The following is a 16,567-nucleotide window of genomic DNA, read 5'->3' on the forward strand; positions in this document are numbered from 1 at the left end:
AGCGTCCTGGAAGACAGGTACTGATTAAGATCTAACCAGCAGCAAAGCCAAGGAGATCTGGGGCCTTCTATCGCATGTACACTCATCTCTCGGAATTCCAGTTCTGACTCTCAGAGCTGGTTTTTTGTTGATGGCTATGGGCCCGCAGAGCCCACAGGGCGACCATTCCACAGTATTGAGAAATTATCTTTCATCTGTTTTGGTTGAGGGAAGGTCTTGCTATATAGCCCAGGCTGGCCTGGAACTTAGAGATCTGGCCTGCCTCCACCTCTGAGAAGCTGGGATTATAGGTATGCACCTCTGTTCAGGGTCCCTGATTTTAACATTTTAAAATAAAAAAGAGGGGCTGGTGTATAACTTAGCGATGGAGTGCTGGCTTAGTCTGCACAGGTCCTAGGTTTAATCTCCAGCATGGGGTGTATTTGTCAACAAGAGAGACTTGGAAAGTTGAAGACCTTAAAGGAATTGTCAGGCTCCTCACTGGGCATGGGGAAGTGTGGGTGACTACAGAACTGATGCTCACCCTGTCTACATAAGGACCCCAAATATATTTGCACCAAATCTGACTATAGGATCCTTCCTGGCATTAGTATTCAGATGAGCAAGTCTTTTCTTTTACCTACTAAAGTAAGCCTGTGACAGGCCGGTATCCACTCCGCCCTTCGCTGTCCCTGGCCACCCACACAGGCTCCAGGCTGAAGGCAGGAAGCCCCACGCCTTGCGGACCCACTCCAGACCCCGCCTTCTCCCTTTGATCCTCCCACTGAAAGCCTGAGTTGCCGAGCTGCTCACATGTAATTATTTTAATTCAGCCAGATGCTAAGAATTAGTCTCTTTTCCTTGCAAGGATTCTAGGGAAAGAGAGAATTCAGCCAAAGATGTGACAGAAGAAAAAGGAGCTGACAGCCTCGTGGGGGGGGGAGCCCCAAACCTCCCAGTGTGGGCAAGAGCCTCAAGCAAGGAAACTGCAGTGTCCAAGGATGAGAGAGAGAGGTGGGAGGGAGGGGGGAGGAGGGGCGGAAGAGGAAGGGAGGGAAATGGGGGCCTAAGGTAGTAAAGGAAGATGCTTGCAAGCTGTTGGAATGCCACCGGAACCAGCCCCCCTAAGCTCAGACTCTCCACATTGCCCTCACTGGTGTTACTTAAAGATAAACCAAGGAGGAGGGCTTGTGCTCAGGGGAAACAGCATTTGTGCCAGCAAGCAGTTCCTGCACAACCCCTCCTGAGCAACATCCGCATCCTCTTTATCCGCAACATCAGCTGATCCAACTGCCCCACAGCCAGGGAACCCTGAGGCTCTGGGGTTTGAAGCTAGAAGGAGGTGGAACCACTAGCACTGGAGTTAATTGACAGTTGTGAGCCATATTGTGGGTGCTGAGACTCAGTTCCGGGTCTTCTGCAAGAGCAGCCAGTGTTCTTAACCACTGTGTCATCTCTCCAGCTTCCCACGTTGATCCCTGGTTTGTTTTGTTAAGATGGGATCCCTCGGGGGTTGGGGATTTAGCTCAGTGGTAGAGTGCTTGCCTAGCAAGCACAAGGCCTTGGGTTCGGTCCCCAGCTGGGGGGGGGGAGAAAAAAAATAAAAAAGATGGGATCCCTCTAAGGTATCCTGGAACTTCCTATCCAGGCCTCCGAGTTCAGAGATCCTCCTGCCTCTGCCACCCAAGTACTGGGATGAAAGGCCTGAGCCACCACACCTGGCTACCATGTTGATTCTAAATGTGTTCCACTGTTACTATTCTAAAAGGGGTTAATGTATCACTTAGCTTGCTCTGTCTTAGTTTCTAACATGGTGGGCATGTAGTTTCTAACACAGTGGATACATAGTTTCTAACATGGTGGACACATAGTTTCTAGTGTGGTGGATACATAGTTTCTAAAACCATGGATACATGGTCTCTAGCACTGCAGACACTCCTGGAAGACTGCTCTGGTCTGGGAAGGTCAGGAAGTCTTGTTCCTCCTTACAGCTCCAGGTGTGTCTTGTCCCCAAACCCAGGCTTGGCCTTGAGTTGTCACTTTGCCTTTCCCTCTATGAGAAGTTCCTCACTGACCTCAAGGATGCCTGTGGACCCAAGCCCTAATCTTAGAGTCAGCCAGACCTGGAATAATCTAGTTCTGCTTCCTATTGTTCCAGAGAGACCCTTGCTCAAGGCCTTCTCTCATGAATAACTGAGCTTCATCTGATGTCTCAGGACCAGTGTGAGTGCCTGTCATCTTCAGCATCCACTGTCAACTTTATAGAAACCTAAAGTCACCAGGGGAGAGGGACCCTCAACTGACGAATTTCCTCCCTCAAGTTAGTCTGTGGCCATTTTGTGAGGGATTGTCTTCACTTGATCTTAGCCAAAAGGCCGAGAAGCGATGAGGGATTGTCTTCATTCTTTTCACAATATTTTTTATTATACTTAATTATGTGTATGGGTATGTGCACATGACTATAGGGACTGAGATAGGCCAGACACATCTGATCCCCTGGGAGCTGGAGTCACAGGCAGTTGTGAACAGCCAGACATGGGTGCTGGGAACTGAGCTTAGATTCAATGCAAGAGGAATACCCATTTTTAACCACTGAGTCAATCTCTTCAGCTCTGAGGAAGCTGATGGTTTTCTTGATAGTTAATTGATGCAGGAGGCACAGCCCACTGTGGGCGGTGCCATCCCTAGGCAGGTGGGTCTGGGACCTATAAAAAAGCTCCTTGATCAGGATCCAGAGAGTAAGCCAGTAAACAGTGCCCCATGGTTTCTGCTTCAAGCTCTTGCCTTGCGGCCCTGCTCTGACTTCCCTCAAAGCTGGACTGTTACCTGGGATTATAAAGTAAAATGAACTCTTTCCTCCACGAGTCATTTCTGACATGGTGTTTATCACAGCACCCAAGAGCAAACTAGAACACTGCTCTCATCGGTTGACAAATGGCAGCATTTGTCATTACAGCATCTTTACAGTATGTCTTCCTATCACCACCCGAGCCCTTTCTTGGTTTGGGGAGCCACCCCTATGCCTGCTTCTCCAGTCTTACACAAGAGTCAAAACCAAAGGCTGCCAGGGATGGCAGACTCTCGGCTTCCCAGCAGCCACACCCACCCATGTTCATATTCGTACCTACCCACATGCACGGCCACAAATGTGCACGCATTCACACTTATAGCTATACACGCACACACACATTTCTCCCCTCCATTCCACATGGGGTGTCACCCAGTGCCCAAAACAAAACTGAAAAGTGACAACCAAATCGCAAGTGCCCAGGGGCAGTCTGGGCCGAGGGACTTGTGATAGAGCTGGGAAGGAGCCTGGTGCAGACCGTAAGCTACTCTTTCCTGCCTTGGGTCTCACTCTGTCCAACCATACGGATGGAATCTTCTAGCTCCAGTATCATGGTCTCATGGTAGCCAGGTCATGAGGAGCCTTGTCTACCCTGGGCTCCCTCCAGGGACCTGTAATCCTGGTCCGTGGAGAAGTAGGCTCTGCTACTCACCCTGCAATTGCTCAGTTCCTCTGCAGACAGGATGATGGTGCCACATTTCTTCCCTGGGACACCACTAAGGGAGAAGAGGCAAAAAGAAAAAAGTGACAAGCCAGACAAGGACAGACCAACCTGACACTCCTGGGTCAGCCGCTCCCATGCCCACCCTGTGCCATCCAGGCATCTGCCCCAACACCCCTGAGAAAGAAAATCTTCAGAAGTGCCCGGGAATGTGGCCAAGCGCTGTGTGGCTGGGGCCAGGCCCTCAGCCTCAGTGGCCCGCCCCCTGCTCCCAAGGCCCACGGGGAGGTCTTAGCATGGCGGCAGCACCCAGACTCACCCGGAAGCTTCCGGACCAGTGGTTCTGGAGCTTTCCATCCAAAGACCACTTCTGTGGGCAAAAGACCTTGTGGGCTAGCCACCCTATACCTGGCTGACCCAGGGTTCCCCGGTGTTCCAGTTCTGAGCCAGTCGCCTTCACTATGGAAGAGCAGCTGAGGGTGGGGTAGGGGCTTGGGGCAGGGGGGACTCTCTGTGGCTCTCACCTGTAGCTACCTCCCTTTCTTTTTTTTTTTTTCGGAGCTGGGGACCGAACCCAGGGCCTTGCACTTGCTAGGCAAGTGCTCTACCGCTGAGCTAAATCCCCAACCCTGCTACCTCCCTTTCAATTCCTTGAATGGGGCCTTCTAGAAACAAGAGACAACTCATTTCTCCTTAGTGAGGGGTCAGGCAGGACAAAGAGGGACCATCTACATCAGAGGAGGCCCTTAGAAGGGCAAGCTGAAGAGAATTCCCCTTGTAGTTGGCAGGGAGATGGCCCAAAGACTAGCCCATACCACTCTAAGGTTTGAGACTCAGTCAGGAGGATCTTAGGGTCACTGAGAGGGAGAGTCATATGTGAGGCTGTGAGGCAGCTGTGACTAGGGTTCAAAGGTTATTCTTCTGACCATGCCCATATACAAAAGTGACCTAGAAACTGTTTCTCTACACTTGATCTTAGCCAAAAGGCCGAGAAGCGATAGAAACTGTTTTTCTAATATGCGCACACAGTGCCTTCTGTGGAGAAGGCCTGAGGTGGGCAGTTTCCCTCCCCTCATCTTTGTTTTCCTGTTGAGGGATGTTTTAAAATCCAGATCTCATCTCCTGACCAATCCCAGGGCAGCAGCGTGCTGTGTGGAACCCTATGAGACCCACTGAGCTTTTCCCAGCATCGGCCTTTGGGGAGAGAGGTTCCCAACTGAGAAGGAATGAGAGGAAGAGAGCCTCCAAGGCCAAGGAAACAAACCAAATTTCTCCAAATCAGGTGAGCAGAGTAGGGGACCACGCCTGCCCAAGGCATGTAGCGGTGCAGAGACTTGTCCCCAACCCTCAGGCTGTCCTTCCCCACACACTGGCCTGGTAAGGACCAGGCAGAAGCTCGGGAGGGGAGCCTCCTCCGTCCCTGGCTCTCCATCTGTCATTCTCTCTGCCTTGGACCCCACCTTCTATTTCCGATCTCGCTTTTCCCTCCTCTCTTTCCTCAACCTGCTCCCACAGGCTTGGCCTTCCCTCCCCTCTCCCTCTGGCCTTTATGACTCTCTTAGGTCTGTTTTTGCTTCCTCTCAGCTCACTGGTACCCACTCTCTTCCTAAACCGGCAGCCACACTGGCCCGGAGCTGTGAGGGCATCCACATCTGGCTCCTCCCGTCTCTTCCCTCAAATGCAGGAGGCTCCCTTACTCGGTCCCAAAGACCCTTAGGCCCACATGGTGTGAGAAGACGCTAGGATGGAGAATCTCCTCAGGGGACACGAACTCAGAGGGGGGACTGAGGAAGTAGATAGCCCTCTGCAGCCGCCAGCAAGCTATGGAGGCAGTGGGGGAGTTAAGCCAAATCTACTCCACAGGAAGGAGGAGGTTCCTGTTTAAGAGGGAAACCATGGAGAATGGAGAGCCAAGAGGGGCATTAGATAAAGGAAGAGGGGCAAGGAGGGATTGGGGCAGAGCTTGGAGAGACAAAGGGGACTGAGAGGTCCCAGATCTGCTGACCCTGGGCACAGTTTGCTCTTCTGAACCCAACCCTACTCCCTGAAGTCCCAAGAGCCACCAGGCCTCAGCAGGCTCCAGCTCTGGCCTATTTAGAAGAGGAGGGTGCCTGAGACCTTGTAAAGGGGCTCAGGACCCTTTGTCTTCCTATCCAGGGATTAAGAGTAGATCAGGAGCTGAGCCCAGAGGTAGGAGCCTCCATAGGCTGAACTCAGAAGGACAGGAGAGCTACGGCAGCCTGGGGACCTACCCGTTAGACACGGCTGGCATAGGTTTGCCTGTCCGGGAGTTGAGGCTGAACGTTCCTATCCTGTACAGACAGAGGAGAAGAGAGCCAAGCATGAGCCCAGGGCCCTAGTCCTCACAGGCCAGAACACTGGACATACGGATGCCTGGGGCTAGGCTTCTGCCCTGGAAATCATTAAAACAGAACCAAAAGTCCAGACTGCAGATCTATCAAGGCTTTAGGGTGAAGCCCTGGGCGAGTTATGCTATCCCTGAGGTATTCAGATTAAGACCCCATACCAGCAGCCCCAGTATCCCCTGGGAAAATGTTATAAACATGCCTCAGGCCTACTCAGACCTACTGGGCCAAAGACTCTGAGGGTGGAGAGAAGCTTCTGCTCTAGGTGACCCTGACACCTGCTGCAGGTAGAGACTGCAACCCTGGGCCCTCTGTGGTTTAACTATGCCTCCCCATTCAGATGCTGAAGGCCCAAATGCACCCATGCAACTGTATTTGGAGACAGAGCCTTTAAAGGGGCTGAAGAGATAGCTCAGCAGTTAAGCGCGGATGGAACCAAGTTTGGTTCCCAGCACCCACATCAGGAGGCTCACGACCAGCTCTGGGAATCTGACACCCTCTTCTGGCCTCTGAGGGCACCTACACTCTCGCGCACATACCCACACACGGACATAGACACGTACACTTAAATAATTTTTTAAAAACAGTTAAGGGGATGAGGTTATGTAGGTGGGATCTGACTGTCCAGACACACACGGAAAAGACAGGAGAACAAAACCCACCATCACCCCAAACCCAGGAGAGCACGGCCTCAGCAGAAAGGCACCTTGAATTTGGATTTCTGGCTTCCAGAAGTGTGAAGTTCTTGATTTCTCCCACTAAGTCCCTCAGTACGGTGCTCACATCAACACCTTAGTAAATTAATAGGGCCAGCTGGGTACGGCCGTACACGCTCACAATTCTAGCATCTGGGAGGCTGAGGCAGAGGGATCTGTTTGAGGCCTTCCTGGACTACAGAAAAAGACCCTAGGCGCTGACTCGAAAGCTCAAAGGAAACTGGATATGATGGTGCCCACTTGCAATCCCAGCACTCACATAGGACCCTGAGTTTGAGGCTGCCCTGTGTTGAGACCCTGTCTCAAAACGACAACAGCCCCTCTACCCTCAAACACAAGGAAACCAAACCAGTGACATCATCCCTTCTTAGGCACAAGGAACCGGTTTGTGGACAACTCTGGGACAACAGAGCCTCTGGATGTGCAAATCTCTTTGTTTTCATTTTGTTTTGTTTTTAGAGACAGGGTTTCTCTGCATAGCTGTGGCTGTCCTGGAACTTGCTCTGTAGGTCAGGCTGGCCTCGAACTCATAGATCTGCCTGCCTCTGCCTCCTGAGTGCTGGGATTAAAGGCGTGTGCCACCACCGCCTGGCTGCTACCACATCATTTAAATATGAGGCTCACACACATCCTCCATGTGGTTTATTTTACTATTTATTTAGAAATAAATAGTAATCGGGGTCTCAAAGAGCCGAGGCTGGCCTTCAACTTACAGAGTTGAGGGTGGCCTTGAACTCCTGCTTCCGCGCTCAAGGGCTGGGTTACACATATGCACCACCGTGCCTGGCATGCCCTAAGCTCTACATCACCTTTGAGTGCTTTAGAATACCTAACACAGGGGTTAGGGATTTAGCTCAGTGGTAGAGCGCTTGCCTAGCAAGTGCAAGGCCCTGGGTTCGGTCCCCAGCTCCGAAAAAAAGAAAAAAAAAAAAAAAAAAAAAAAAAACCTAACACAGAGGAAATACACGGCACAGGCTTGCCGCACCGTGTCGTGCAGGGATCAAGGCCTGTCAGTGCATGTCCAGTATTTTGTTCATGGGATGCACAGTGGTGCATCCCATGAACACTGAGGGCTCCCCCTGCATTGATTTCGCTAGAAAATCCCTGACCCTAACATCTGTCCCAGAATAGACGCCCAGTAAACAGGAGCTGCCGGTGGGGTTTAGTCATGAACAGCTAAACTTAGACACACAAGACCTTCTGGGGGGGGGGGGGGCGGGGGAAGGACCTGCCTCCTCTGAGGCATTCTGGAGCCTCTATATTTCAGATCTTGTCCTTGGGCTCATCTTCTGGGGGGGAGGACCCCTACCCATCCAGCAAGCAGGAACAGACCCGTGACTCGTTTGGTTTGGACCCAGGAGGGAGCTGGAAGGTAGAAACACTCCCGGGCTCCAGAAGATGAGAGAGGGCAGTGGGCAGTGGACTATGATTCAAATGTTGTTACGTGCATGTCGAAGAATGAGTAAAAATAATTTTAAAGTGTATAAATATGCATGAAAGAACACTGCTTCTTAACAAGAGCTAATTGTGATTTCTCCTGGGAAAACCCCACTTTTTTTTCCAATTTGTTTTTGCTATTTTTAACTCTGTGTGTGCATATGTGTGTGTGTGTGTGTGTGTGTGTGTGTGTGTGCACACACCCGCGTGTGAATGAGGCCAGAGGTACCCAGTCCCTTGGAGCTGGAGGTGTAGACGGCTGTGAGACATCCGGCTGCAGTGTGTGTTTTTAACCCCCGAGCCATCCTTACAGTCTTGCAAACTGGATACAATTTTGCGGCTTCTTTAAATCTATAATTCAGTTGTGTCTACATAGGGAGTTCCAGGCCAGCTAGGGCTACATAGAAAGACCCTGTCTCGAAAAACAAAACAAAACAAAACAAAAATATCCCCGCCCCCACAACAATCTCAACAATCTAAAACAAGAAAAACAAGCAATCCAAAAAGAAAAAAAAAATGTTCGTTGTTTTTGTAAAAAAAAAAAACACCTAAATGAGTTAAATAAAAAGCAACTATATGCCGTTCTTGGCCTCCGAGGACATCTGAGATCTAAATTTTGTTTTTAAAGATGTATCTTCTTTTTATTTATGTGTATGTGTGCAGGGAGATGCCTGGAGTCTAGAAGAGCGCTTCGGATCCTCTGGGGCTGGAGTTCCAGGCGATCCTGAGCTGCCTGGTGTGGTCTGGGAACCAAACTCGGGGTCCTCTGCAAAAATGGCAAGTGCTCTTGGCTGCTTTGCAGGCTCTGTCCCTACACGCTGCTGTCATTTTTTAAAGGAATCAGTTAAAGATATGTTGGGACCGTCAGGCAAATGCGAATTTGTATCATTTATCTGTGCGGACGTGTGTGTGTGTATATGCATGTGCACATGTGTGCACGTATGTACGCATGCGTACACGTGTGTGTGCGTGTGTGTGCTCTGTGCGTGTGTACCTGTGTGTGCGCTGTGCTGCCCTGTGTGCATGTGCATGTGTATCCATGTGCATGTATATATTGTGTGTATGTGTGTGCATGTGCATGTGTGTGCCTTGAGAGGCCACAGGCTAATGTTAGGTCCTTCCTCCGATAATTTTCACCTTATAAAGAGGCAGTGGCTTTTACTTGAGATTTGTAATTCAGTTGTCTGGCCAGCTCTGAGAACCTCCTGTCCCTGCCTCCGGAACCTGGAGTCCTAGGCTGTGCAATCTGTCCAGTTTGTATGTAGGTGGGTGCTGGGGGTCTTTCTTCATTTCAGAGTGACAACTGCTTTTCCCATGGGGCTCTCTGTGTATATTTCTCTGTGTGTGTGTGTGTGTGTGTGTGTGTGTGTGTGTGCGTGCGTGAGAGAGGGGGGGGGAAGGGAGAGAGAGAGAGAGAAGAGTCTGTATATGTATATCCCCAACTTTTTGAGCCATAATTTTTAAAAGAATCCCCGCCCCCTCGATTTTTAATCTCCAGAGCCTCCAAATCTGTTTTCCCCCATCTTGATAAATAACAGGTATTATTTTTTTCTGGGGACCCAGAGAGGGGGCTTTTGAGGGGAGAAAAAAAAGATCTTTCCTTCTTAAGGTTCTGATGCTACTGTATAGCTGCCAAGGAGTTATAGGCAAGGGTCTAGAAGAGTCTACTGTCTAATCGCTATACACATATACACATACACAGAGAGAGAGAGACAGAGAGAGACAGAGAGAGACAGAGAGAGACAGAGAGAGACAGAGACACAGAGAGACACAGAGACAGAGAGACACAAAGACAGAGAGACACAGAGACAGAGAGACACAGAGAGAGACAGACACAGAGACATATACACAGAGACACAGAGACACAGAGATACAGACACACAGACACACAGACACACAGACACACACACACACACACACACACACACACACACACTACAGTTACAAACCACAGTATGTAAAAGAAACTTGGCAGAAGCGAGTGAGGGGCTCACGCTTGGCCTAGACTGAATTCTCTCTCTCCCCACATGCTCTGCCCTGTGACCTAGTCACCTGTGCCAGCCTGTGACTGCTGGTATTTAGGCCCTGTCCCTAGGGCTTCCTCAGAATAATGACAAGCCACCCTTAGCCGCATGTGGGAACCCCTATGCCAGAGGTGTCTCAGAGTAATCGCTTTCCCTACAAGCACCAGGCCAACCACCCTGTCTTACAGACTGTTAGAAAGGGGAGGTGGGAAGGCCTCACTGCATCCAACTCCAGTCTGTTTTTAACTCCCAGCTCAGGTCTACATCTACAGGCAGTGAATGAGTTGAGGAACATACAGTGCAGATAATGCCCAGGTTCAAATCCCAGCTTTCCCACTTGCTGGCTGTGTGGCCTTCGGTGGGTCATTCCCCTTGATCTTCTCTGGTCTCTTTCTTACACAATGGGAGAGGTAGGGTTGCAAACTGACCAGCTAGCTCTCAGCCACTGTCCCTCCCTGCAGGATACAAGCTCTTATAACTAGGCCTGGGTGAGATGCACAGAGAGAACAGGGTCCAAGATCCTGCTGACTCTTAAAGCCCTGGCTGTCTAATGCTTTGCCACCAGCAGGCTCTCGACAGGGTGAACACTAGATGGCTCATCACAAGGGGAGCCACCCAGACAGGCTGTACCCCTCCTACACTTACGTGAGAGGCTTCTCCAGACGGCTCCCAGAGGACCCTACAATCTCTCCTAGGGTACAGAAGGCCTGGCCCAGGAAGTCCTGCACATCCAAGGGCAGAAGAGATGAGTGTTAGACACTGTCCCCACTGAAGTGACCACATGCAGCCATAGATACACACTCCCTTGAGTGAAGCCCAGGGCCCAGACAGAATATGACATTTAAGAGACAGCCTGGGCTCACTGGGCAGTCATGGGCAGAACTTACATGTTTAGATAAATCCGGGCTCTTGGAGTCAACGTCGTATCTACGGGGAACACAGAAAAACCGTGAAGGCAGGCAGGGGGTATTCCACTTAATCCCGTCTTGAACTCTGAATCCATCCCTTAAGTAGGCTTTGCCACTGTGAGCACTGGGAGTCTTGGAGGCTCATCCTGTCCTGATCTCGGTGAAGACGGGGATAAGGATAAGTCGAAGTCTCTTAGGATTTACGCATTTCCCAGCCAGTGGCACAGCACTGCCCAAGCCTGCTGATCTGAGGTCAGTCCTCCAGATCCACATGAAGGAAGGAGAAAACCAATTCTCACAAGCTGGTCCTCTGGCCTCTCCACACCCTGCCATGCTCGTGCGCTCTCTCTCTCTCTCTCTCTCTCTCTCTCTCTCTCTCTCTCTCTCTCTCACCCCTCTCTCTCTCTCTCTCTCTCTCTCTCTCTCTCTCTCTCACACACACACACACACACACACACACACACACAGAAATAAATGTAATTTTTAAAAGATTTGTGCTCTTCCCCACGAGTGTGTCCTATCTCACTAAGAATGAGAAATGACACAAGTGAACCCTGGCTGGGTCACAGGTGGCTGGGTCACAGGTGGCTGGGTCACAGGTGGCTGGGTCACAGGTGGCTGGGTCACAGGTGGCTGGGTCACAGGTGGCTAGGTCACAGGTAGCTGGGTCACCCTATCCATCACTCCCAGTTGTCTGTCTCCCCAGCTTCATCGGTGTCTGTCTGGCAGTTCTGTCCTCACATCCTCTCCTTACCTTGGGCCTGCCTCTACACTGAGCTGGTCACTCCTAAGAAAGGGAGGCATGGCTACCTCCACCTGAGTGGGCGGCAGGCAGGTTGGTCCTGCAACTGGGCTGGCCCCTGTATGGAGCCGGCTGAGCTGCAGCCTGCTCTCCCAGGGTCTTGCTTGCAACCTTTCTTCCCCTGCTCTAGGCTGCACCTGCTGAGGGCTGGGAATCACTGTCCACTTGTCCTGACAGTTTGTCTCTCCAGACTGTCACCCCACAACATGTTTATTCACAATGAGGCCTTTCCATCCTTCCCATGTTAGCTCTTTTTTTTTTTTTTAAAGATTTATTTATTATTTATTTAATGTATATGAGTACACTGTTGCTGTCTTCAGACACACCAGAAGAGGGCATCAGATGCCATTACAGATGGTTGTGAGCCACCATGTGGTTGCTGGGAATTGAACTCAGGACCTCTAGAAGAGCAGTCAGTGCTCTTAACCACTGAGCCATCTCTCCAGCCCCCCATGTTAGCTCTTAAGTGTCTACACACACACACACACACACACACACACACACACACACACACACACACACACACACACACACCCTTTCCCACACCCTAGCAGGGCTGTAGGTAGATTTCATCTGTCACGTTCATCTCCCTGGTCTCCCAGAATATCTCTGCTTCTCTACCTGTACCCTGTCACCAGGGCCCCAGTCCCACATCCCTCCACCCCCGTAGCGTGAGCCCCACCTTCCACTCACAGATCAAAACGGAGGTTCTGCTTCTCCTCAAAGAAGTAATCCACGATGAACTTGCGCACAAAGTCCGGGTTGAGCGTGTTGTCAATGACCTCGGTGCGTCCAAACTGCAAGAGAACGAGTACAAGTGAGGCGAGGACACTTGTGGGCTCCAGCCCATGCACTTCTCTCCAGGCTTCTCTGATCCCTTGATCCCTCCCTCCCTCCCTCCCTAGGCATGAGCTCCAGGCAGCTCCTGGAGGATAGATGGTGTCATATCTGAGTGACGCTGTGTGTTCTATCTTACGCTTAGCCTATGCCATGCCCTTTGCCTGCCCTCCCTTCACTGCTAGGCAATGGGTGATTATTGTTACGGCTAAACATCGTGACCAAAACAACTCAGGGAGGAGGTCATGAGAGGAACTCAAGCAGGGCAGGAACCTGAAGGCAGGAGTTAATGCCGAGACCATGGAGGAGTGTTGCTTACTGGCTTGCTCTTCGATCAGTGTCCTCTCTAAGCTGCAAACTGCAGGCAAGAAGTGCCCAGAGTAGGTTACTAAGCAGCCTCCACAGACAAATGAACGGTGCAATCAGCTTTTACCCAACCCTTGTAGACAAGGGAGCGCAGCATCTGCAGTGCATGATGGGCTCCCACCTGGCCGGCGTCGCCACATCGCCACATCGAATCTACCCAGACCCTTATTTCAGAGTCACTGTGTGCCTGGCTGGGCGTGGTCTTCGATGCCTCGGTGGGGTATGACAAACTAAACGGATTTTTGCCCATTTTACGTTTGTGTGAGAATTATTTATATATATATATGTATGTATATATATGAGAATTATATATATATATATATATATATATATGCATGCTTTAATGGGTGCTTAAAAAAATATACCCACACTCAGCCCCACCACAGACCAATTAAAGTCGAATCGAGGTGCATGGGGGCCCAAACAGCCGTGCATCCGTCCGGGAGGGTCTCTAGACACTGCTACTAAGCAGATGGGTTTGAGAGCCACTAATGAATGAGGGCTGTAGGGAATGAGGAAGAAAACTTAACATTTACCGAGCCTCTACTGAATGATCCTAGGCCAACCGGATCTTTAAGCTGTCTCGTTTAACCCTTTAAGAACTCTGAGTGTTGCCAGCTGTTTTTCGAGCTCGGAAACCAATCAGCAAGGTTAAGTAACCTACCCACAGTCACACAGCAAGAAACTCGTGATATTTTTGCACCTCACCTGACTGGTGGGAGGAGCCACCTGCGAGAAGGTGGATTATTTTCCAAGCACTGTGGACAGCCCTGCTGTGTGCAAGCAATGGGGTTGGGAATGGGGGTGGGGACGACACACTCTAGGCTCAATATAACCAGGCTCCTGTCTCTCCTATAAACTCCATAAAAACCTCACAAACACAGCACCCTCTGCAGAGGATTTCCTACGCGCTCCCCACCCCTTCGGAGTGAACCTCCAGCTTTCAGACAAAAGGAACATTTCTCCTAATGGCTTCCTTGCGGGAGTCCTACAGGTAAACACTTATGTCTTAGAGAATTCTCTGGAGAGATCACACTTCCCTGCTGCTCTCTTTCAATGGCTCTAGTCTGAAGCATCCCCCCACCGGGGCTGGCAGACACCCCTCTTCCACAGCCCAGCCCCAGCCTACACTCCACGGAAAACCCCCGTTCAGGAAGGATGACAGCCGCTGCTTTGAAAATGGCACTTGAAGCTTCGACGAGGGGGGATTTCCCTGGAGACTGCTCACTGCTGGAGAAGGAGATGGGGTTCCCCTGGAAACAGGATGGGAGGGGGGCTCCGAAGGTCCCTGGACCACGGAGAGGCTTGAAGGATTGCTGGGATTTGGGCATAATTAACATATGTACATCGCAACTGTGAAATCAACAGCCCAGGGGCCTGCTAAGGAAGGTTTACAGGTTTTCATTAGTTGGACTAATAACAAGAAGTGGGGTGTGTGTGTGTGTGTGTGTGTGTGTGTGTGTGCGCTCTGAAATTCAGATTTTAAAATTCTAAAAGGCCACCGGGTGCCTGTCAGGCTCAAGGTATACTCTGGCTGATGAAGGCAAGAATACGATAATTGAATGGATGACGGTGATGTGTGTGTGTGTGTGTGTGTGTGTGTGTGTGTTTTAGGAGGGTGTCAACCTGGCCGCTGTATTTCACATAGCCCTGCGGAGTTCTCCAGACAGAATGGCCTTGGGGAGATGAAATATGAATACCCAAGTCTGTCTGCAGTCTAACGGCTATGTGTATCCCATCATGGGGGAGCAGGGGAAGGAGGCCAGGGCCCTCATCCTCCTGAATCTGGGTCTGGATACCTCCTCAGAATCACCCTGAACCACTGAGTGGTCCAAGCTCTGGGCTCTGAGACTGGGGAGGAGATCTCTTGTGTAGGATGAATGTCATGCACCCTAAGCAAGCCCCACGCAAGCACAGGGGTCTGAGTGAACCGTGGCAGTGCAGAGACAGGCGATCAGCACGGGAAACGGATGCAGAAGACTTAGTTTTCCAGGGCACCCGAGAGGGGCAATGTTGGGGAGGGGGCGCCCTGACCTCAGGACTGGGATGCCTCCTATGGGAGAAAATAAAAGGCGTAAGCCAAAAGAAGACTGGAATTGAGATCATTTACCCTCTGGAAGGTTCTGTCTCTCGCAACAGACCCAGTGAAGCTCTTCGAGGAAGCCTCTCCCAAGGGCTCCCATGGCTAAGCCCCGAGAACACCAATTAAACGGCATTAACTGCAGATCATCCAGTCCAGTGAGACCCTCAAAGGGACGCAAGCCTTGTAACTTCTTCGGGGAAAGAATTAAGTGGTTCCCAGGGGCTCTGCTCTGCAGAAGAACTGGCATTTCTGGGAACAGGTGAGCCCCCATGGTTTTTTTTTCAAACATTTATTTATTTATTATCTATAAGCACATTGTTGCTGTCTTCAGACACACCAGAAGAGGACATCAGATCCCATTACAGATGGTTGTGAGCCACCATGTGGTTGCTGGGATTTGAACTCAGGACCTCTGGAAGAGCAATCAGTGCTCTTAACCACTGAGCCATCTCTCCAGTCCCCGAGTCCCCATGTTTACGTGTCCTCAGAACTCATCAGAGCTGGGTGTATGGACCCTGACCAGTCAAGCAAAGTATCCTTTAATGCTCACCTCATAGGAGGCCTGGAGGGACTGACCTTTCCAGACAATGACCTGGCTACAGGCTCTCCTATGGCTGCTGCCAATGGGATTTGGCTATGTAAGACTCTGGAAAACACAGGCAGATAGGCGCTAGGGGGGCTCTTCTCTCAGTACCACAAACTCTCCCAGAGCTGCCTTCAGCAGCATCCTCACTGACCCCATAGGCCCAGCATGGGAACAGCTCCTCACTGATGCGTGTCCCAGAACAACACATCTTCAACCACACCCATGCCTTCAAAAGAAACCCCTACGAAAACCTCAGTATACATCAGGGGCAGATTCCTCCCTGCTAGGATGCCAACGTGGGTTTTCTCTCAGAAACATAATCTCCAGCAGCCCCTGGTGCTCACTCTCCTCCGTTCTGCTCAAATCCACTGAGTAACATTTGTGTCACCTAAGAAATGGACAAGGACCCTTGAGGTATTGAGCTGGGAAAGGTGCCTGCTGTCATACCTGATGACCCGCAGGGCAAGAGAGAACTGACACCTTTAAAGTTATCCTCTGACCTCTACACGCTCACCGTGCGTGGCATATGCACACACGCCCCCCACATATATACACAAACAAGTAAATGTAATACATTTTTAAGAAACAAGGAACCTGGGCATAGTGACACACGCCTTTAATACTAGCACCAGGAGGCAGACACAGGTGGATCTCTGAGTCTGAGGCCAGCCTGGTCTACATAGAGCATAAAGTTCCAGGACAGCCGTGGCTACATTGTGAGTCCCTGTTTCAAATAAAGAGAAAGAAAGAAACACAGAGAGGTGGCGGGGGAGGGGGTGGGGGGTGGCGGGGTGGGGTGGGGTGGGGTGGGGTGGGGTAGGTGGGGTGGGTGGTCTTTTCTCACACTGCCTTTGACAACCCTTCTAGCTGCTAGAGGTTCGTATATGAGGATCAGGAACTCAAGGCTCATTTCAACAACTTAATGAGTTCCAGTTCGGGTCTGGGCCACATGAG

The 16,567-nt window shown here is 50.8% G+C and overlaps 1 protein-coding gene and 1 pseudogene across 3 annotated transcripts in view; both read right to left on the bottom strand.

Annotated features, from left to right (window-relative positions):
• Cpne5 (copine 5) overlaps positions 1 to 16,567 on the bottom strand; it is an 82,376-nt gene that overhangs the window by 43,166 nt on the left and 22,643 nt on the right. Inside the window, exons 4-9 of one of the 3 annotated variants that reach the window (XM_087597402.1) lie at positions 12,435 to 12,538; positions 10,919 to 10,958; positions 10,677 to 10,753; positions 5,741 to 5,800; positions 3,808 to 3,858; positions 3,480 to 3,543 (exon numbers count right to left, since the gene is read on the bottom strand). In XM_087597402.1, coding sequence (XP_087453528.1) covers positions 3,480 to 3,543; positions 3,808 to 3,858; positions 5,741 to 5,800; positions 10,677 to 10,753; positions 10,919 to 10,958; positions 12,435 to 12,538 — 396 coding nt within the window. 3 annotated transcript variants of the gene reach the window in all.
• Positions 4,349 to 4,487, bottom strand: LOC147998556 (U2 spliceosomal RNA; annotated as a pseudogene).

This window comes from Rattus norvegicus, chromosome 20 (assembly GCF_021556685.1).
Source record: "Rattus norvegicus strain SHRSP/BbbUtx chromosome 20, alternate assembly SHRSP_T2T, whole genome shotgun sequence".
In the NCBI taxonomy this organism is placed as follows: Eukaryota; Metazoa; Chordata; class Mammalia; order Rodentia; family Muridae; genus Rattus; species Rattus norvegicus.